Genomic DNA, 23,020 nt, shown 5'->3' with positions numbered 1-23,020 from the left:
TGTGCCAAGGCACTTGACTAGGTGAATCATAACAAACTATAATAACTGCAATAAAAGGAAATTTCTAAACATTTAATCGTGCTCATGAAGAACCTGTACATAGACAAGAGGCAGTTCTTCAAAGAGAACACGGAGTTACTGAGTGCTTTTAAATCGGCAGGGGTATGTATCAGAATCAGATCCTCCCACAATGCTGAGTTAGTCGATATGCAGAGTAAATAATCGGAGAAGCCGGACTGCATGAAGATGGATATGGCATTTGGATGGGAGGAAGGCTCCTTCAGAGAAGAAGCCAGACTGCATGAAGATGAATATGGCATTTGGATGGGAGGAAGGCTCCTTCAGAGTGGCTGGTGGTTCAAACTTCAGGCATTTATAATCACAGACTAATGTGTAGCCCCCCTTCCCCCCAATTAACCAGCACTTTCAAACTGAGTCATAGACCTGTGTTACCTATTATATAATATCCAGAGGTAATTTGTTAATCTCTTGCTTCTGAGATGGGGCTTTGTTCAAAATGTGGAGCCAGGCCGAATTAATATCCTTGTCTATAGACTCTTTCTGTCAAGAGTTTACATTAATATGGTTTATTGGACAAAGTGCTCGTTTTTTGTTTTTTTGAGCACCTTTTGATGAAATTTTCATCTGTAGGCTAGATTCGTTCACAGTCATTATAAAAAAGGAAACCTAAACCAGATAGCAACACTTTGTCAGAGCTTAGACCACAGTTGTGTAATTTGCTTACCTGAATCAGAATCACCTGGGTCTTATTCGAAAGCAGATTAACGCATCTCCACAAAGGCGGACTGGCTCCAGATGGTTGCACAAGAGACCAGCGCAGTTGGCGTTTTCCATGAATCTAGAGTGACTTTGGTGCCCCCTTTCATCCATCAAATCATAACTAATTCTCCTTTGCAGCCCTGTACTTTATCTAGTGATGCTCCAAGGCCAAGAAACAAAACAAAACAGTGGTTTATCCGTGTCAGAGTGATTTACCCAGGTGTGTGAGCAGCTTTGGGGTCATAGGCGCCCTATAGGACAGAGGAGGAATTGCACCGTAATGTTTCCAAGGTTCTGAAGGTTACTAAAGCGCCTGATCCGTGGGAGTGGCTTGGTAGGTTCCAACCACTGAGCTACTGCTTAGCAGGCTGAACACACCTGTCCACCAGGGCGCGACTCTCTTGATCACAGCCTGACCTTTTTGTTTGTTTGCGACTTCAATGTATACTTCTGGAGCTTCCTGTAGCTGAATTTGACAATGTTGTTGGCGTTAGGTGTTGGTGAGTCGGCCCAGATGCAGAGTGACCCGATGTACAACACAGTGATGCCACCCCCACCATCTGTGCTTTGTTGAAGCCACTCTGTCACTCCATCTCACTGAGGGTCTAATAGGTACCAATAATTTTTTAGGTTTTAGAGGCTGGACAATGCATGTGTTATTTTATGTCAAAAGACCATTTATTCAACTTCCATTCCAATGGGAGTTTCTCCTATGGTTGGTTTCCCAAATATAAAACCAGGTTAAATGGTTCTTTTTAGCCACTAACTTTTTCTTTGGTTCCTTTATAAATAGAGGCAAAGAGACTTAGAGAAGTTTGATTCATTACCCTGGAGATGTACACATTTTCATGAAAAAAAATGAATTTTAGGAAAGTAAAACTTAAACCAGAAATCAATCCTTTTCTGAAGTCTAGGTCACACTTTTGTAAATTTGATAATCGGATAGTGTTTGTAAATTTTATAAATCAGGGTCTCTTGGAGCTTGCTGTAAGGATAGATTGTTTAGTGACTATTGACCAGACTTGCTGAATCAAATTCATTAGCTGGGATGCCAGGATATTGGTGCTTTCGTTTATTTTTTAAACCCAGTGTAACTGTGATGTACAACTTCATCAATCAATTCATAAATGCTCCTTTTCTGTCACACACATGGACCTCCTGGAATCATCCAGTGAAGCCCTGCTTCGCACTGTCCACTAGACAGGCATGTTATGAAAAGGCGCAGTAGGCCACCGTGTACACACAGGCTTGGGGCAAACACACTTCTTGTTGCTGTGGTTGTTCTCCAGGGAGGGAGTACAGTGCAGGACCCCTTTGCATTTTAGGCTCCCGGTCTGTTTGAGTCAGAATGATAAGGCCAACAGGAGCAAGGCCAATGATGTGCTGCTGAGGGCTTTCTTGCTCAGCTTTCCAGAAGGAGAGAAGACTGTCTGCAGCTGAGGAGGCCTGGGTTTATGACGGCCGGAGGCAGCCTGCCCTTTCTTCGTGCCTGTCACTGTGGTGCCCTGGAGAGAGATCAGGAGCCATGAAGGTCTCCGGGGCCTTAGTGGACTCCTGTGCTCTTTGTGTTGACTCAGGGGGTGGAAGATGGTAAGAAAAGAGCGTGTTCTGAGTGTGGAGATTTCCGGGAGCTCGAGTGCTTCCCTACATCTTTTTGACTTCAGAATTTCCTTCTATTTTATTTTCATAACAGCCTTGTGGTTGTCTGCTAATAGGTATGGAGTGTCAGGCCTCACTCAGATTCAAGGTTTTATCCATGCATTCTCACCACTGTATTTCCTCTTCAGTCCACTTGTTAGAGATTGAAATGCATCCCTCTAAGATATGCATTATAATTCCTAACCTCTCTCCCTGTGGGTATAGTCTCATTCGGGAATGGGTGGTCTTTGATATGCTAATGAGACAAGTGTTGCAGAGCCCGTGTGTTTGAGACAATCTCTTACAAGATATGATAAAAAGCAGAAGAGGATAAACCACAACCAGAGGTTCCATGTGGACGTTGTTGCTTTTCAGCTAGTTGACAGCTTGTTTAACTCAGTCCCACTTTCTATGTGTTTCCACCCCCCCCCCCCCCCCGCCCAACTGCTATAAGTATTGGAAACATTCCCTTAAAACTGTGTGACCCTAATCATCTCCCTGTGAGCTGTCCATCTCTCCAGTCAGGCTACTACAGAGAGGAACTGATCCAGTGGAGATGATGAGCATCACATGGTGCTTTAAGTGGATACAGCAGGTGAGCTTCCTGCAGGAGCAGCAAGAAAAGAAACACCCACGTATAAGGGGCCCATGCAGTTAATACTTGTGTGGCTCAAAGTCAACTGTAAGTTCTGTGTGCATTTCCCAGCTGTGAGGGCAGTGGGTGCCCCGAACCTGGTGTTGTTCAGTGGGCAACTGTGCCTGGGGTAAGTGGCAAATGCAGGAGAGGCAGGGCGGTGTCCAGGAGATAAGCTACTCAGCTACTTTATAGTCTCTGACCCTGAGGGTTTAAGCTGGGCTGGACAGAGGTCAGGCATACTCAATTGTTAACAATTCCTTTCAGACTGGAACCTCTAAACAGATTTGCATCGGTTTTAATTCTGCTCTTTCACTTCACACCTATATAACCTTAAATGTATTCATTTGTTGGTGTGGAATAACCATAAAATTAACTACGCAGATATGCAATGAAAATTACGACAGAAAAATGTCTTCAACAAAAGTTACTGAAGAAACAGTATTTTTTTTTAGAGGTTGTAATTTTATATAACTATCTGGTAATAGTAATTGGCTCAAAAATTTTGACTCAGCATTTTAAGAGAAGTCTCATCCTAAAATATAACCTCCTCCCTGGGGGATGGACAACAGAAAAGTGGGTGAAGGGAGTCGTTAGACAGTGTAAGAGATGAGAAATTAATAATAATTTACAAATTATAAAGGGTTCATGAGGGAGGGGGGAACAGGAAGGGAGGGGAAAATAAATGAGGAGCTGATCCCAAGGGCTCAAGCAGAAAGCAAATGTTTTGAGAATGATGAGGGCAACAAATGAACAAGTGTGCTCGACACAATGGATGGATGGATGGACTGTGATAAGAATCATTAGAGCCCCCAATAAAATGATTCAAAATTAATTTTTTGCAACTAGCTATTGAAACAATTCCTCCCCACTGTTTCATATCCATACTATGCTTTGGAATATTTCAAAGACACGTTCATGGGACCCATTTGTAGATGAAATTTGATTAATCTCTGAGACATTTGGGGCATATTTGTTTTAGAACATTTCAGGAAGCAGCTCTGATTTCACCCCCGCCCTCCCCCTCCACGAAGAAGAATTTGAGCCCTGCAGTAACTTGCACAAGATCTCATAGTGGAAACGAAAGGAAGATATTTTCAATTTTGAATTGGGAATTCAGATCCATGGAGAGACCTCAACATACCACTGATCTTGAAGGCGACACAGCATTTTTCTATCATATAAAAAGGTCGCCAACTCAATGGCAACTAATAACAATTTGCAGGGTTCTGGGCTACTGTTTTGGGGTGGACATTAGCTGATATTTTCTTTTTTCTTTCATCAGTGTCTCTATCCTGTAATGAATCCTGGCTCCGTGTCGCAGTTAAACGAAGAGCCTAGTTGGATAACCTGTTGCCCGAGAATCATGAAATGCACCTGGGAGGTAGAGGTCCTGTATCCAGACAAGGGCTGCATCCCTTTCAGTTCCGGTATGCTCTGGCTTACTGTGGCATTGCGTTTCTGTAAGAACAGTTATCAAATATTTCCATTTTATTTTCTAAGAATAAGTAAGTCATCTTTATTCATAAGTTGGTTATTTGTTATTCTAAGGTCTCAAATTAATGCCACATTGCAAAGTGTCAAGAAAGTTCTGGAGGGGCTTTAAAACTGGGTAATACTTTGTCCTATTTACAACACTGCTTTTTAAAAAACATTTTTATTGGCATCTAAGCCAGATATCATACAATTTAATAGTCCACTCAATCATATCACAAAGAATTGTACAATTATTACCACAATCAATTTTAGAAGCTGCCCCTCCCATGGTTAAATCGCCTTTAAAATAAGTTGTGTGATCACTATCAGCTCTTGTGCTCCCTTCTCAGCACCCACTCTTCATTGTGGACTCCTGAAATCCCTCACCCTTCCTAGCTCCCACCCCCCTTAGGTCCCCCACAAACCCTTGCATCAGTTATCATCTTTCTGCAGCCTCTCCTTTTCTGCTTCACCTTACTGTGAAATCTTACAGAAACAATGAAAAACAAAACAGAAGTAAAGTGATAAGGATAAAATAATAATATAAAGATAAAAATACAAATAAGTAAGAAAGGAAAGACCACCCTCAATATTAAAAAAGCCGGCGAAATATTTGTCAGGAAAACACAAGAGATACTGGAGTATGGGGATTGGTGCCAGGGGGCGGTCTTCCTGGACCAATATTTCGAAGTGCAGATCCCTGCCCAGCAGATTGAAAGCTGTCATGACACTGTGAGGTGGACATTAAAGCCATGGGTCCCCACCAAGGTTCAATGACCATTACTTCCATAGTCCCAGGTCGGCCAATCTCATTCATGAACCCCAGTCCTCAGTCCAAGTGTGCAGGCAACTTCGAAGCAGGGCTCAGTTCCTTCAGCTTGGCCTCAATGTTAAGTCCCTCTGGTGTAGCCCCTGCGTCATACCATGCTGCCTGCAAGTTCAGCTTCCATGATCATCACGGTACTTAGTCCATGATGTGGGTCATTGAAGGTTGGGTAGCAATGTATTTGTAGTGTCTACACAGGAACATAAAATCTGGCCCATTGTCTCCCTAGGTCCACTATAATCATTGTTTAGTGTCCCTTCCCGATGTGAGGTTAGTTCTCCCCAACCACCCACCATACTCACCAACAGAGCTATCAGCATCTCCTCCAAACTATGCATGGTCCCCTCCCCTGGTCTTAGCTTGATTTTTCCAGCAAGCTTCTCCAATTCCTCTCTGTGTGTGTGTGTGTGTGTTGTGGGGGGGGGGGCAATTGAATTGTAAAGCCTCCAGTGGATGATCATCTCCCAATGCCCCCTACTTGAAGAACTGACTGCAGGCAACATGAAGTCATCTCTTTCAAGCTGGCTCTTGTGAAGTGCACAAAAGGGAGGTGATGTGTTGTTGATGGCTGGTAGGTAGCATTCTCAGCTTTTGTTCAGGAATTGGTCCCTAAGATTTATTGGATTGGTCTTTCTCTTGTAGTAGTGGACTCACACTCTACTTGTCCTTTTATGATTGATTCACTTAGCATAGCGGTTTCTTGGTGCTTCCATGTCATGTGGTGTTTCATGCTTTCATCACTGTTTTTCAGAGATGCAGAGTATTCCATTGTGTGTATGTATCATAGTCTCTCGACCCATTTTTCCACTCTCAGGCATTTGGATTGCTTCCAATTTCTTGCTATTGTGAGCTGTGTTGCTACGAACATGGGAAAGCATGCCTCCACTTGTGTTGTGTCTCTTATTTCTTGAGGGTATAATTGTAGTATTACTGCATCACATGGGATTTCAATTCCCAGTTGTTTTAAGCATTGCCATATCATTGTCCTCAGGGGCTGTATCTGTTTACAAGTCCACCAACAGTGTATGTGAATTCCAATCTCTCCACATCCTCTTCAGCTTAAAAAATAATCTGGACTAGCATTGTGTGTGCAAAGTGCTTTTCACTGTAGTTTTAATTTGCATTGCCCTGATGGCTAGTGATCATGAGTATTTTTAAATGTGTTTGTTAGCCATTTGTACTTAATTTTTTGGGTGAACTGTTCTTATCCTTTACCCATTTCTTAATTGGGTCTTTTGTTATTTTTTAATTGAGCTGTTGTAGAGTTATTTTAGTAATTGGCCCTTTGTCCGATGTGTTGTTGGTAAAAATTTTCCCCCCAATATGGGGGCTCTCATTTCACTCTCCTGATGAAGTCTTTTGTTGTGCATAAGGGATGTAATTTCAACATGTCCCAGTCATCTGTCTTGTCTTATGTGTGTACCTCTTCCATTATGCTTGATAGTCTATATGTGCCCTGAAACGGGGTCCTCAAGTTTGTTCCAGTCTTCTCATTGATGGCCCTGAGAACTTTGTGGTGTACATTTAGGTCTTTAAACCATCTTGACTTTGTTTTTTGTGCCTGGGGAAAGGAATGGGTCTTGTTTCGTTCTTCTGCATATGGAAATCCAGTTTGTCCAAAACCATTTGTTGAAGAGGCTGTCTTTCTCCCACTGAATATTTCTAGGTCCGTTGTCAAAGATTAGATGCCCATAGGCTGATGCATGTACGTCTGGGTTTTCTGTTTCAATTCATTGGTCTATGCTACTCTCGTTGTACCAGTACCAGTCCTCTCTGATTGACTAGTGTGGCGATGCAGTAGTTCAGGCAGTGCTGGGCCTCCTACTTGGTTCTTTTAAAGACGTTTTTTGCTTATCCTGGGTCTTTTGCCTGCCCATATAGCATTGGTAATTAGTTTTTCAATTTCTTTAAAGGTTTTATTTGGGATTTAAATTGGTATTGCATTGTATTTATAGATTGTTTTAGGTAGCATTGTCGTTTTCACAATATTAAGTCTGCCGATCTATCAGCATGGAATATTCTTCCATTTATGTCGGTCCTTTTTAGTTTCTTATAGTAATGTTCTGTAGTTTTCTCTGTAGAGTTCATTTGTTTCTTTAGTTAACTTTATTCCTAAGTATGTAATCTTTTGTGTGGTTACTGTGAATGGTGTTGATTTCTTAATATCTTTTTCGTTGCTCTCTTTGCCGACATACAGGAATCTGGCTGATTTCTGGTTATCAGCTTTGTATTCTATTACCTTCTGAATTCCTTGATTGTTTCCAGTAGGCTTTTTGTGGAGACTTTTGGGTTTACTATATATAGGATTATGTTCCACTTCATCTTTGCCTATTTGTATGCTCTTGAATTCTCTTTGTTGTCCGATGGTTATAGCTAAAACTTCAGCATGATGTTGAGGAAGAGTGATGATTAGGAACTAGAGGAAAGTTGTATGTGTCATTGTTGCTACACTGCACCCGGACTGGCTCATCTCCTCCCACCGACCCTTCCATAAGGGATGTCCAGTTGCCTACAGGTGGGCTTTGGGTCCCCACTCCACACTCCCTCTCATTCAGAATGATATGATTTTTTCGTTCATTGATGCCTGATAACTGATCCCTTCAGTACCTCGTGATCACACAGGCTGGTGTGCTTCTTCCATGTGGGCTTTGTTGCTTCTGAGCTAGATAGCCACTTGTTTACCTTCAAGTCTTTGAGACCCCAGACACTATATCTTTTGATAGCTGGGCTCCATCACCTTTATTCACCACATTTGCCTTTGTACCCATTTTGTCTTTAGCATTTGTGTCAGCAAGGAGAGCATATCATGGAATTCCATTTTAATAGAACAAAGTGTTCTTGCATTGAGGGAGTACTTGAGTGGAGGCCCAATGTCCATCTGCTACCTTAATACTAAGCCTATAAATATATGCACATAAATCTATTCCCCTATCCTCATATATATTTATATATATTTATACCTCTATAAATGCCCTTTGTCTCCTAGCTCTTTCCTCTATTTCCTTTGACTTTCCTCTTGTCCCACTATCATGCTAAGTCTTCATTTGGATTTCAGTAATTCTTCTGGGTTACATTACCCTTGATCACACCCTACCAGGCCTCCTACACCCTCCTCACCACCGATTTGGATCACTTGTTTTTCCCTTGTCCCTGGGCTTGTTAACACCACTTCCTTTCCCTCTCCATCCTCCTCTCCCATGTCCCCCTGAAAATGTCGGTCCTGTTGTTTTCTCCGATTATTCATCCAGCCTTATTTAGACAGACCTGCAGACCTGCAGAGATAATATGCACAAAAATAAGACAGAGCAAAACCAAGCCACAAAAGAAAACAACAACAAAATGCCAATGACAAAACAAAACTCCCCACAACACAACAACAACAAAAAAGAAAAGCTTGTAGTTAGTTCAAGGACTGTTTGTTGACCTGTAGGAGTGTTTTCCGGTCAAGTCTGATGGGGTGCCAAGACATGGGCCCAAAATCTATTTTTGGTATTTCCTGGGGACTCCATTGCTCTGTGCCTCTTGCTGTTCTGTTGCACACCCCTAGTGTTTTGCCTTGGTGTAGTGGGATCAGATCGGGCACAATTCACACACTGTGTCTCCAGTGTTGTCCCCTGTAGGGCTAAGGGTCAGTGAGGGATGTCGTAGCTCATAGTGGGGTCGGCCATATGGTCTACTCTGTGGATTGGCTGCTCTGAGCAGGAATCTCTTCGTCAAGGCTTGGTGGGCCAGGATGTGCTCCACTCTCTCTCTTCTTCCCCCTTCATTTGCTCCCGTGTGCTCTGATCAGACATGCCCCTCTCCCTGAGCTGCAGCTTCAGTGCTGTTCTCTGAAATACATTCTTCTGGGGCGAGGGGCAGGTGCCCACGTAGTTGGGATTGGGGTGGGTCCCTGAGACCTCCCCACTGGTTCCCTACTCCACCAGTGGCATAGACTTTAAAGCACTGTTGAAAGGAGGTGTTTATTCACAGATAGCCCAACTGTGAGCTACAGTCCATTTGTTGTTGCTTTGTACAGATTGATTCCTCAATTGAGCTCTCTTTGCATTGAGCATTGGGGTTGGTGCTTGGGGAAAGTTTACTATAATATTTATTACAAGGGAAGAGCCTTGCCTATCAGATTAATACCCGTCATTTTAATGCAAGAGGAGTATTGAGATACTAAGTATATGGTGGTTCCGAGTCCGCTTTCATTGGACACTGTGTTAGTCTGGGTAGACTAGAGAAACGAATTCATAGACACTCTCATATGTGTATAAGAGAGTGGGTCCAAACGCCCACCTTCTAAGTTACTAGTGAAGGACAAAACTGCCCCGCATGGGGACTCCTTGAGTGCTCTAACGTCTCTAACACCCCTCCACGGGCCACGAATCAGGGCAGGTGGAGGAGTGTGAGATTTGAAAGTAAGGAAACCTGGTGGGCCTGCGGGTTAGACATTGGACTGCCAAACACAAGCTGGGTGCTTCAGCCCCTCTAGCTGTTCCGCACAAAAAAGAAATAAATAAAAAATAAGGCTAACTGCTCCTGTAGAGATTTATCGTCTTAGACACTCGATACAGGATCACAAAGGGTTGGAACGGACTTGAGGGAGGTGGGCTTGGGTTTGGGGGAGTGACATCAGGTATGCCTGGGGGCACTTAAGGGTTAACTGAGTTAACCACTTGGTTCCTGCCCTGAGAATATTCTTGTTCTTGATGTCAGTTCTAGCTCACAGCAACCCAGTGTGACAGGGTAGAATGCTGCTGCAGAGATTCTAATTGCAGACTGTTCTCCTGCAGAGAGGCCGAGGGAGTCAACTCTCTGACCTTTCAGTGAGCACCTCTCCTCTGTACAACCAGGGCTACTTCTGAGAGCACTGCTGATCTGGTTTCGGAAGAATGCCTCTCACTCTGGCTCACCGGAGTGATTGGCTCACAGCAGTTGTCAATTCTTGCAGTGCGAAGCAGCAGCGACTTGGGAATTGAATGCACGGCAACAAGAAAGAAATCTTGTCTCCTATCGTTTTCTCTCTTCATGTGTTTTTCCCTGCTTCTGCTGTACAGTAAGTTCTTGTACTGAGGAAGTATTTTTGAATGTGATAATGCACGTAGTCCTTGCCTCTGCAGATCTCTTTTTGTCCCTTGAATCAAAGGCCATTGTGAGGGAGTGTGATCAGTGCCTCTGAGGGATGCCCAAACTGCTGTTTTGCTGTGCTGTACATAGAAAAACAGCACTTTTCATGGAAGGCCAAGTAAGATTGATACACCATCTTCACAAGGGTATAGATGTAGATGGAGGATATGTCATCAAACGATAGCTTCTCATTTTGATATTTTTATTTAGCAAAGGTTCTTATGATTTTATAGCAATACTTTTTGTAATTCACACCCCTATCCAAGTTGGTAGGGTTACAGTTTAGATTCTTTGATTTTAATTACTTTCATTTCGAAGTTCATTTTAAAACTATATATTCGAAAGAAGGCACCAGGAGTGGCGGGACAGGGCGGGATGGGGTGAGAGGGACTAGGTGGGCGGGAGGGATTGTTGCCTGGACACGCCCCTTGGGGACACTGACCAATGAACGTAAAAAACAAAAAAACACCTATACATTCACATTTCATTTTCAGAAAACATGGCAAAAATCCTCCGTTGGAACTTGTATTCCAGTCAAGTTTTTAAATGCATATATTCCAATACACGAAATCAAAAACAGAAACCACTGCCTTCAAGTTAATTCTCACTCACAGTGATTTTATATAGGGTTTCCCAGCTTGTAAATCTTTTGGGGAGCAGATGGCCCCATCTTTTTCCTTTGAAGCGTGGCTGGTGGGTTTGAAGCACTAAGTTTGCTTTTAGCAGTCCAATACTTACCTCAAAGCACCACCAGGTCTCCTCATTTGAATATACAGTGTAGAAAAAAATATAATTTAGTAGAGTACACCACATCATACACCATACATAAACACACCCAACGACAATTGTGTTCTTGTATTATAAGCAAATTCTTTTAAGACTTGACCTGGCTGAAACTAGAAAAGTAAGTTATGGAAGAACCAACAGAGAGGGATTTATGGATTTTCTTGATGCCCAAAAGTTATTTTACCTTTGGGTCCTTGTCCCCTTTCTGTTTTTTACTTTGCTGTTGAAGCTGCTTGAGCACTTCTGTCACTGCTCCTTCCAGCCAAACACATAGAAGTTTGAACATCATTGTCTTTGGACTTCAGATCTGTATAATACAGACTTACCAGGCATATTGGAGGTTAATGACACAGTTATCCACCAGGTTTTTGGGTCTGATATGCCTCTCTGAGGTGTGTTTGGATGATCAGGAGCTCCTCAGCCTTTAGGTGGTTGTCCCTGTGCTGAAGGCCTCCCATAGATTTTCTAAGTGAGGGCAGCTGGGCATGGTATGCCATATCAACCCCCCAGCCAGTTACTCCTTCCTGTTTCCTGAGCAGTCCTGAGCTAGTTGCCTGTCTTCATGAAGGTCTCTGTGGGTGTCGAGGGCTTGACTCTCCTTGCCGCCTCTGTTTGGGCTTGTACTGTGAATATCAATAGTAAGTCACCAGTTTTAAGAAATGGTTTCTTAAGGAGGTTATCATAGGGATTGCTTTCCATGCAGGCTTTTTTTTTTAGATATCAATCTTGTGAAGATGCGTGATCATGGTTATGAGTCGCCGTGGAGTCAGCGCCCAATGCAGGGTAACTCCACGTGTACCAAGGACAACTTCATCGCTGCTGGGTTTCTTTGGCTGTGATCTTTATGGAGGTCATTCACCAGGGCTTTTCTTTTAATTTGAATTCTTGGTTTTTTTTTTAAATACTGTTTACTACCAATGAGAAAAATGAACTCAAGCATTAATTAAATAATGCTATCCATCTAATGCTCATTCTCTACAGTATGCCTTTAATAATAAAATGGACTTATTTATGGGGGTAAACTGATGTGTTTTAGCAAAATATGAAAATAGTTTTCTTTAAAAATTTTAAAAAATCATTCTATTGAGGGTTTTTATAGCTCTTATAAAAATTGTATACATTGTATACAATTGTATACATCAATTGTATCAAACACATTTGTACATGTTACCATCATCATTTTCAAAACATTTTCTTTCTGCTTGAGTCCATGGTATCAGCTCCTCTTTTTCCCCTCCCTCCCACCTCCTTCCACCCTTGTGACCCCTGATAAATTATAAATTACTATTATTTTCATACCTTATCCAATCTGTTGTCTCCCTTCACCCACGTTTCTGTTGTTCATTCCCCAGGGTCGGGGGTGGGGTTATATGCTGATCATTATAGTCAGTTTCCCATTCCTCCCCCTTCTCCCACCTTCCCCCTATCCTCATGGTATCGCTACTACCATTATTGATCCTCAGGGGGTTTATCTGTCCTGGGTTCCCTGTGTTTCCAGCTCTTATCTGTACCAGTGTACACACTCAAGTCTAGCCAGATTTGTTAAGTAGAATTGGGGTCATGATAGTGGAGGGGTGTCGGTGGAGAGCAAGCATTAAAGAACTAGAGGAATGTGTCTTCCATCACTGATAATGCTGCACCCTGGCTGACGAGTCCCTTCCTTGTGACTCTTCTGTGAGGGGATGGCAAATTGTCCACAGATGGGTTTTGGGTCTCCACTCTGACCCCCATTATTTCCATCAATATATTTGTTTTGAGTCTTTTGATGCCTGGTACCTCATCCTGTTGATATCTCATGATCACACAGGCTGGTGTGCTTCTTCCATGTGAGCTTTGTTGCTTCTCTGCTAGATGGCTGCTTGTTTAGCTTCAAGCCTTTAAGACCCCAGATGCTATGTCTTTTGATAGCCACGCACTATTCGCTTTCTTCACCACATTTGCTTATGCACCCGCTTTGGCTTCCACAATTGTGTTGGGAAGATAAGCATCACAGAATGCCGGGTTATTAGAACAAAGTGTTCTTGCATCGAGGGAGTACTTGAGTAGAGACCCAATGCACCAGAGCATTTCTTTAAAGCTGCTAGGGGGTTGGAACCTCCAACCCTCAGACTAGCAACCTATTGCAAACTGCATGTTCCACCCAGGTTTCTGTATTAAGAATTACTAGAAGCTAGTTCTAGACCAAATAGATTTCAGTCAGTCTATTGATGACTGAGTTTCTCTTGCTGCCTCAATGTCTCAGTTGTCAGGCTTTTATTTTTCCTCCTCTGTTGTAGTTATGTTGAGTTTCATTTGAAGATGTGCCTCAGAAATAGTCCTTGGCTCTTCATCGCTGTTCATCTCAATTGACCTTTGCAAACCCACCACTAATGATCTGATCCAGTACTGTATTGTATCCTATTGCCTTGCATTATCCTGTGTTTTACATTGCATTGTGAAATCCTGGGTTATATCTTTTTATCTCAGCACCTTTCTTCCAAGTTAAAAAAAATAAGCTCATTGCCGTGACAATGATTCCAACTTGCAGCCAGCTTGCAGGACAGCATAGAACTGCCCCCTATGGATCCCAAGGTGGTAATCATTATAGAAGCAGATTGCCACATCTTTCTCCCAGAGAGCAGCTGGTGGGTTTGAACCATTGACCTCACAGCAGGCAAGCTGCTCTAACAATTGCACCAGCAAGAAATTTAAAAACAGGAATAGGAACTTTAATAGTGTTCTCTTTCCTCCAAGAACCTTTGCTAAAATGCCCTATAAGCTGATCTTTAGACCACCTGCATGAGATTCTTAGGCTCTTGTTTAAATATCCCAGCCAGTTCCTACTTAACTCCCTGCTGTGGCTGGTGGGTTTGAACTACTGACCTTTTGGTCTGCAGCCAAGCATTGTAAGCATAGTGCCAGGAGGGCTTCCTCCTTTTGCCTGAAGTATCTTGGAATTTCCTTTACATGTGATTACATGTGTTTGTTTGTTTTTCCTTTTATAAGAAGCTTTTTTCACTCAAGCCGAGTTTATCGATGCTTCGGCAGAGTCAGCAGAATAAAGGTAAAACACCTGTGCTTTCAACCAGCTGATTGTAACTCTTCTCTTCCCCGGGATACCCCACATTCTTGGGCTTTCCAAATCCCTCCCAGATCCAGAGCCAAGCGGAACAGTGTCTGCTTTAAGGCAATATTACTGTATGTGTTCTATTTGGTTTTAAAACGCCTCAGACTCATCTGTTTCCTTCTGTTGGAAGAGAATTCTCTATGGAACTGGAAAGCCAATCTCTTATTTGGTCAGGAACCTGTGCAGGAGGGAGGCTACCATATAGCTTCTCATAGCTTTTCTTTTCATCTCAAAAGCATCTTTTGTAATACCCAGGGGAGCCTTGTGACATAGTAGTTATGAGTGGAGCTGCTAAACACAAAGGCAGCAGTTCAAGACTGGCAGACTCTCTGCAGAAGAATGATCCTACTTTCTACTCCCTTAAAAGAGTGATAGTCTCAGAACCCTGTCCATCAGGGTAGCTACGAGTTGGAATCCACTCAGTGGCAGGAAGGGGTTTGTTGTTGTTGAATACTTAGTTACGTAGTAAGCAGGCAATTCTTGAAATTACCAGCACACGAAGAGAAGGGACATTTACTAGGGAAGGAGACAAGAGTGCTTTAATGTAAGGTGAGTACCGCAGCCTGCATGATGGCGTCCGTGGTTCTGCTTTTTGGCCGCTCATTCCAGCAGTGCTCTGTGCTCTTCAGAACCTTCTTCAAATGATTCCCAGCTCCTTAAGACGCAACCCCGGAATGCCAGCATGAAACTTGTCTTCAACACTCGTGTGAAAATGTGATAATAAAGTGAAAAGAGTGGACTACCAGTTTGCCTATGTCTACGTAGCCTGTGCCTATTTACCCAGTGTGTCTGTCTACTACCATGGATAGACCTGGTAGTCTTTCTAACCAAATGATTGGAGGTTCTAGTCTATGCAGAGGTGCCTGGTAAGAAAGGTGAGATCTAGGTTTGAAAAATCAGCCATGAAAAAGTACAAATTACAGTGGCATTGTCATTAGTTGGAATAGAATTTTTAAAATCCCATATTCAACATAATTATGTAGTGTTGCTTGAAAGACAGGTTGCCGAGTTACTTGTATGAATTCTAAAATGGAAAGATCAGACATAAACCCATTGTTTTTGATTTTGTATAACACGAGGAGGCTGTATGACAGGAGACCTGTGGTGATAGGTTGAGGTAAAATTCAAATGCCTTTATAAGATTTTTTTTATAGGGCAGGTACTGTCTATCTATAAGAATAAGCCCCGTACAGAAGGGTCACAGGAAGAGATGAGCCAGTCAAGGTGCAGTATAGCACCAACAAAACACACAACTGTCCTCTAGTTCTTTAATGCACCCCCCCCCCCTGTGATGACCCCGATTTTACCTTACAAATCCGGTTAGATGAGAGCAAGTGAATTGTTGCAGATAAGAGCTGATAACACAGGGAATCCAGGGCAGATAAGCCCCTCAGAACCAATATCGACAGTAGTGTTACCAGGAGGGGAAGGGGAAGGTGGGGGGAGAAAGGGGGAATGGATCACAGTGATCAACATATCACCTCTCCCAGGGGGAACTACAACAGAAGGGAGACCAGCAGTCAGTGTAAGACATGAAAAAGTAATAATTTATAAATTATCAGGGGTTCATGAGGGAGGGAGGATGGGGGAAGGGGGAAATGAGCCAAGGGTTCAAGAGAAAGAAAATGTCTTGAAAATGATGATGACAACATATGTACAAATGTGCTTGACCCAATGGATGTATGTAATGATGTGATAAGAACTGTAAGAGTCTTCAATAAAATGATTTTAAAAAAAGAAGCATCTCACTTTACTAAAAAGTAGTTTTTAAAAAATGTATCTGTTAATTTGAACCTTGCATTGATACATATATAGATTAGAATTGTTACTTGCTTTTCGAAACAAGTGTGTTTTAGATTTACCTGTGTTTACAGCATAATTATAATTAATTTCTATGCCACATTGGAATCAAATGAGCAAACTATTAACCTATTTGTTCTGCTGTTGGCCATCTGCTTTGCCCATTTACATTTATTATTCTTATTTTGGCTGTATTTGCAATCTATTTATTGGAATAGAGCTTATTGCTTAGCTCCTTTGTGTTTCTGTTCTTGGCCTTTCACGGCTCTCGTCCTCCCTTCTCCCTGTCCCTCTCTGCCTTCTTGAAGATGGTTGGTGTTTGCTCACTTCTATTCCTTTCTTCACTCTGTGTAGGTCTTTTCTAATTTGCAAGTTCTGCATTTTGCCCAATTTTATGATTGTTTGCTTATTTCCTCAACTTTAGCACGTGTCTTTCATTTATAAAGGCAACACATTTAAAAATTTTTTAAATAACTAGTAGCAAAACCTTTGCGCTCGCAGCTCTTGTTTCCCCTCAGAACATCGGGTTTATTTATGTCTAACCCACTCTCTTAGAGTCCAGCACGCGATCACTTCATCCAAAGGAAAAATAGATGCAATCGAAGCCACGACCATCATGGGCATACTGAGGGTTTGAACGTGGAGTGTAGGAATGGCTTTTAAATCAAACTTTGATAGGCCTTCCACCTAAGGCTATTATTCATCTTTCCTTCCATCTCCTCCGCACTGTGGATTTTCTTGCTTCAGACTGTTTCCCCTTAGGGGGGCTGTCGTTTCTGGTTCTAGCTGCTTGGGAATGGGATTCTACAATATCAGCACACGTTTTGAAAGAGCCCTGGCTAGGTAGTGAGTTACACATGGGCTGCTAACCGCAAGGTCAGCAGGTTGAACCCGCAGCTGCTGCTCCACAGGTGGACGATGGGGCTGTCGGTTTCTGTAACGATTGCATCTTCTAAAACCCTCGGGAGCAGTTCTATTCTGCTGTATAGGGTAACTGTGAGTTGGATTTGACTCGATGGCAGTGGGGTTTTAGCACCATTCTACCTCTTTATCTTCAAGGAGTCTCTGGCAATATATGAGGAGGCTTCAACAAGTGGTGGAAAAGTAATGAAAAATAATGGGATTTCCCATGAACTTGTGGAAGCCCTCAAATATTACTCCGACCCACATGCACAGGAGTCCTGCCTGAGATAGTGTTTGAAGTGCCTGGCTATGAATCAAAAATCAGTGGTTTGAATCCACCGGCCACCCTGTGGGAGAAAGAAGTGGCCGCTGCTTCTCTAAGATTAGTAAACCCTGAGACGTAGCTCGACTCTGTCCTATAGATTCACTAGGAGTCGGAATCAACCACCAACCACAGTAGGTTTGGTTTAATTAATCCAAACCTTTTTGTGTGATCCTTGATATATCACCTCTTTTTGGAATCTAACTTCTCTTATAGGAAGTATATGATTAAGTTTTTTTTTAATCCCTGCATGTTTATTTTTCCCTTTCTGAGATAACAGATTATTTGGAAGGGGTCCTGGTGGTCTGGTGGTTACATGTTTAATTGCTAATCAGAAGGCCAGTGATTCAAACCCATCAGGCACTCCTTGGGAAGACGATGTGATGGAATGCTTCTATATAGACTGAAACCCTAGCAACCATCTAGGGACAGTTCTGCCCTGTCCGATTGGGTTGCTATGAGTCGAAACAGGTTTCATGGGAATGGGTTAGTTGTTTGGGATATACAGGTAGATATTTTGGGAAGGAGTTGTAATATGGAAATGCTTTGTATTCTCTTTTCTAAGCTGTGATGACTTTGGCTAGAGAAAGACCAGAGATAATGTTCTTTACACTCATCCTTAAAATAGCTGCCCATGTTAATATAGCTACATTTTCTCATTTGATTCTTTTTGCAGTGCAAGTGAGCTGCTCTATGGACTGGCTGATGGTCACTGTCAACCCCTCCGCCTGCAGCAGTCATCTCTATATTCTTGCTGACGAGCTATTTTTAGGAACGGGCTGTCCGGCAACTCGGATACAAACATACGCATATGATTTTGTATACCCTGTTAATGCTTGTGGCATCAAGACAAAGGTGAGAATAGTAGTTATTTGTAAAAATAGAGTAAATCACCTTTTAACCATTCTGTCAGGGTTCTTTAATATTATTTAAAACAATAACAAAGTTTGCTCCTAGATATAGTCACCTATTGGTAGCGAATCACAGTCTTCATCACGTATCAGATCAGGACCTTAGAATACAGATTTTAGGCACAATTAAGGAACTGATTTTAAATCTTGAGATTAAGAAGCCCTGGTGCTACAGTGGATTAAGCATTGGGCCGCTAACCTCAAAGTCAGTAGTTTGAATTTACCAGTTGCCCCTTGGGAGAAAGCTGAGGTTGTGGCTCCCCATAAAGGTTTCAAGCTTGAACCCACAGGGGAAGTTCTGCTCTGTCTTCTGAGGCCATATGACAGAATTAACTCAATGGCATTGGTTTTTGTTCATTTTAGTTTACTGCATTCAGTCCCTTGGTGATTAACATCTACCCAGAGTTACTTGAAAAAAACTCAGGGAATTACTTGAGTAAGGTCAATGACACTGGAAAGCCAAAAGTGTGAAGTTTAACCTCAACACAGGGGGGTCATTATGAGTGGAGCACACTTAACAGAAAAGCTTTAGTGGATTGTGTGTGTGTGTGTGTGTGTGTGCGTGCTTGCGTACATTTCATCAATGCTTAGCAGGCAATTTTAACTTTATTAAATTTTTCTAGCGTTGAAAAATCATCAATTATGGGAAGGGATGTCTTAAATTTATTTTTAATCATTTTATTGGGCGTTCTTACTCTTTTTAAAAATCATTTTATTGGGGGCTCATACAACTCTTATCACAATCCATACATACATTAATTGTATAAAGCACATTCATTGCCCTCATCATTCTCAAAACATTTGCTCTCCACTTAAGCCCCTGGCATCAGGTCTTCATTTTTCTTTCCTCCTTCCCCGCTCCCTCCTCCCTCATGAACCCTTGATAATTTATCAATTATTTTGTCATATCTTGCCCTAACGTCTCCCTTCATCCATTTTTCTATTGTCCGTCCCCCAGGGAGGCAATCACATGTAGATCCTTGTCTTACAACTCTTATAACAATCCATACATCCATTGTATCAAGAACATTTGTACAATTGTTGGCCATCATCCTTTCCAAAACATTTTCTTTCTACTTGAGACCATGGTATCAGTTCCTAATTTTTTTCTTCTGCCCCCCTACTTTCTCTCCCTCAATGAAGCCTTTATAATTTATAAATTATTATTTTTTCATGTCTTACACTGACTACTGTCTCCCTTCACTCACTTTTCTGTTGTCTGCTATTTGTTGATCATTGTGATTGATTCCCCCTTTCTACTTCCACCTTCCCCTTCCCCTCCTGGTATTGCTACTCTCATTATTGCTCTGGAGGGGTTTATCTGTTCCAGACTCCCTTTGTCTAGAGCTCTTATCTGTACCCGTGTGCATGCTCCGGTCTAACCACATTTGTAAGGCAGACTTGGGGTCAGGGTGGGAGGGAGCATTAAAGAACTAGAGGAAAGTTGTACGTTTCCTTGGTGACATACTGCACCCTGACTGGCTCGTCTCTGCTTTCTGACCCAGATACTGCCTGGACCTTACCTATAGTAGCCTTCCTTTTAAACTTGCGCCTTCCTATTTCAGTGAATGTACCGCTCCTTTATTAAGAGACATTCTAAGTTAAACTCTGTGTTCTCCTAGGTTGTTTCAAGCGATGCTGTCCTTTTTCAAACCGAGATGCACTTTAGCCCCACGGCTATGCATTCTGCCAGTCGAAAATTTCCCCTGGAGTGTTTAGCCTCTAGGTGAGTCCAGAAACCAGCCTTCCTGTGAATGCTCTAGCTCCACCCTCACCTATAAGATGCTTCTGCAAAGGGACAAGGAGATCTGGTGGCACAGCAGTTAAGTGCTCAGTTGCTAACCGAGAGATCAGCTATTGGAACACAGGAGGCAGATGGGGCTCTGTTCTGGGAAAGATTTACAAACAAAACCTCAGTGATAGTGAGATGCTTTAGACTCGGAGTGACCCTTTAGGCCAGGGTGGAACTGCCCTGTGTGTTTCTAAGAGGGCAACTCTTTCTGGGAGTAAAAGTCTTCTCCCAAGGAGCAGCTGGTGGTTTTGAACTGGGGACTTTCTGCTTAGTAGCCCCATGCATAATCAATATGCCACCAGGACTCCTCAAACACATACCATCTTTGAAACCCTATGAGGCAGTTCTACTTTGGGCAGTAGGGTCACGCCAGGTTGGAATGGACACATGAACTCTCAGCTTTGTTTGCCCGCTTAGCTGGATGGTTTATCCCCTTTAGGGAAAAGTTGAAGGCTATCCCAATTAGGGTGGAAGATTAGGTTTTGGAACATGAATGTTTTACACATACACACACACCACTTTTGTTATGATCATCACTACTGGACACCAAATCAACTTAAAAAAATTTTTTTACTCACTCTCTTTACGAATCATTAGCAAAGCATTACAAATCATCTACAGCCATTTACAAGGCTGCCCTGATGGTGTATTGTGTTACTTTTTTCTCCAGCAGTTTTATTGGCAAGTAATGTACATGTCATATAATTCACTAGTTGAATCATGCAATCACATCATGCAGAATTGTACACTTACTCCCACCTCGCTTAGAGCATTCCCCTCCTCTATGGTTAAATTGCCTTTCAGATGATTTACATAATCACAATCTATTCTAGTGCTCCCTGCCCACTCCCGTCTTCATTAGTTTCTCCTGAAATTCCATTTTCCTCCCTATCTACTGTCCCCCACTTTGTAATCTCTACCTCCCCTTGTATCTGCTGTTATTATGTATCCACTCCTCCTGTGCTTCACAGCTGGGGACCCAACAGAAAACAATAAAAGACAACATTGTGCTGAGGTGGTAAGGATAAAAACACAATAGAATAGAGACAAAAATGCTAATAATGCAGAAGAAGGAAAAGACCCCCAACAATAATCAAAAAGCCAGGGAAAATAATTCTGCCATGGAGCTAGTAAGAGATACTTGCACCCAGAACAAATTCAAGTTGCACTAATAGGGTGGTCAATTGGCCAAGTGTTGAGTTTGATCCAGCATAATCAATGGTACCTGCCTGGTTATAGGGCCAAGTGTTGAGTTTGATCCAGCATAATCAATGGTACCTGCCTGGTTATAGGGCCAAGTGTTGAGTTTGATCCAGCATAATCAATGGTACCTGCCTGGTTATAGGGCTGGTCGAGACTCTTGCCTGTGGCTAGCCTGGATCTGCCAATGGCTCAGTGCGACCAGATGCTCTGCAGATGGGGTTTGGGCTCTCACTGTCCCCCAAAGGCCTCCACAAATTGGGTGTTCCTAATTTTTGCTCTGATGATTTTCTCCTCACCATTTTCAAGTTTTGTACTTGTCATCTTTGGATCACACCAGCTGGTGTGCTTCTTGCGTGTGGACTTAGTTGACTCCTCACTTAGATGGCTGCTTGTTTAAATATACGCCTTTAAGGCTCCAGATACTATTCCGATTGATAGCCGGGCACCGTCCCTTTTCTTCACCACACTTTGCCATAGCACCCTTGTCTTCGGTAATCATTTCATGAAGGTGAGTATCGAGCAGGGCCATGATTTGAGAACTGATTGTTGGAGCAAGTATTTAGTGCGAGTCCAAACCGGGTTACCTATTGAACTGCAAGTTCCCTAGTTTGAATCTAGCAGCTGCTTTGGGGGAAAAGTGACGTTTCTCTTTCCCGTATAGAGTTACAGTATCCAAACCTACAGGGGGCAGTTCTACCATGTTCTATAGGACCAGGAGTTTTCAGTGAAGGCAATTTATCCATTGAGTCTCCTGACATTGGATGGCAGTGAGTGTTAAGTCTATCTGCCCCAAAGCTAAGCTTTAGGATACTGACACTGTGCTGTGCTACAACCGAAAATGACGATGGTGTTAAAATCATGGTATAGGCATCTGGTCCCAAGTGAGACCCAGTCCTACAACCACATATGCATAACTCAATGTATTTCCTGCTGTTCTGCTTTTCAGAAAATCGGTGTGGCTTACAACAGCTTCTACCAGTAATGAAATGAAAGTGGACAGCAGCCCTTTTACTGCTGATTTTGAGACAACACCAGAAGAGATAGGATTACTAAATTCTCATCAGATTGGCTCCCTCTTTTAAGGAAAAATGGGAACTTGGAATGGTATTGTGATTTTTGTTGAGAAAAAAAAATCTTTTTTTCAATGTTCTAAAACAGTGTGGTAATGATTATACAACTCTTTGTGATGTGATTGAACTATTCAATTATATCATATGTGAATTATGTGAATTATATGCCAATGAAACGATTAATTTTTTTACAAAGAGTAAAATAATTGATATAAATCTCTGTGGGGGTAATGGAATCCTAAAATTTAGTAAAACCCCTGATCAACATAAGTGTACATTTATATACTTTTGATCTAATGCTATTAGGTAATTCTTAGTATCTACTTTAGTGGTTTTCTATGCTATTGTAGATTTGATAAGACATCCTCAGTGACCCTCCTTTCACCACTTTGATATGACCCGTCGGGAAATAAATTCTGAGAATCATCAGTGAAGAAAGAAGACGAGAGATAGGCATGTAGCATTGACCTGAGGGTTGATCTAAGCATCTATGCTTAGTATATTGACTCTCAAGACCAAACCTGTGTTGTAATAGTTAATCAGAGAAGATAAATCCTAAAAAATTAAATCTGGCATCATATTTGAGTAAATATTCTATAAAGAAGTTAGACTTATATTCTAGAGCTTAAGTCAGCATTCACTTAAGTAAAATTTGAAGTCC

At 42.2% G+C, this 23,020-nt stretch overlaps 1 protein-coding gene across 1 annotated transcript; it reads left to right on the top strand.

Annotated features, from left to right (window-relative positions):
- Positions 1-84: 84 nt before the first annotated feature.
- On the top strand, positions 85-22,443 carry OOSP2 (oocyte secreted protein 2). Its single transcript, XM_075547570.1, has 5 exons — positions 85-162; positions 4,338-4,482; positions 18,060-18,238; positions 19,917-20,020; positions 22,236-22,443. The coding sequence occupies exons 1-5, from the start codon at positions 85-87 to the stop codon at positions 22,369-22,371; spliced, it is 642 nt and encodes a 213-aa protein (XP_075403685.1). The 3' UTR covers positions 22,372-22,443.
- The last annotated feature ends 577 nt before the right edge of the window (positions 22,444-23,020 follow it).

This window comes from Tenrec ecaudatus, chromosome 4, assembly GCF_050624435.1.
Source record: "Tenrec ecaudatus isolate mTenEca1 chromosome 4, mTenEca1.hap1, whole genome shotgun sequence".
Classification (NCBI taxonomy): Eukaryota; Metazoa; Chordata; class Mammalia; order Afrosoricida; family Tenrecidae; genus Tenrec; species Tenrec ecaudatus.
Note: the sequence above shows the minus strand (reverse complement) of the source record. Positions and strands in the feature narration are given on the sequence as shown.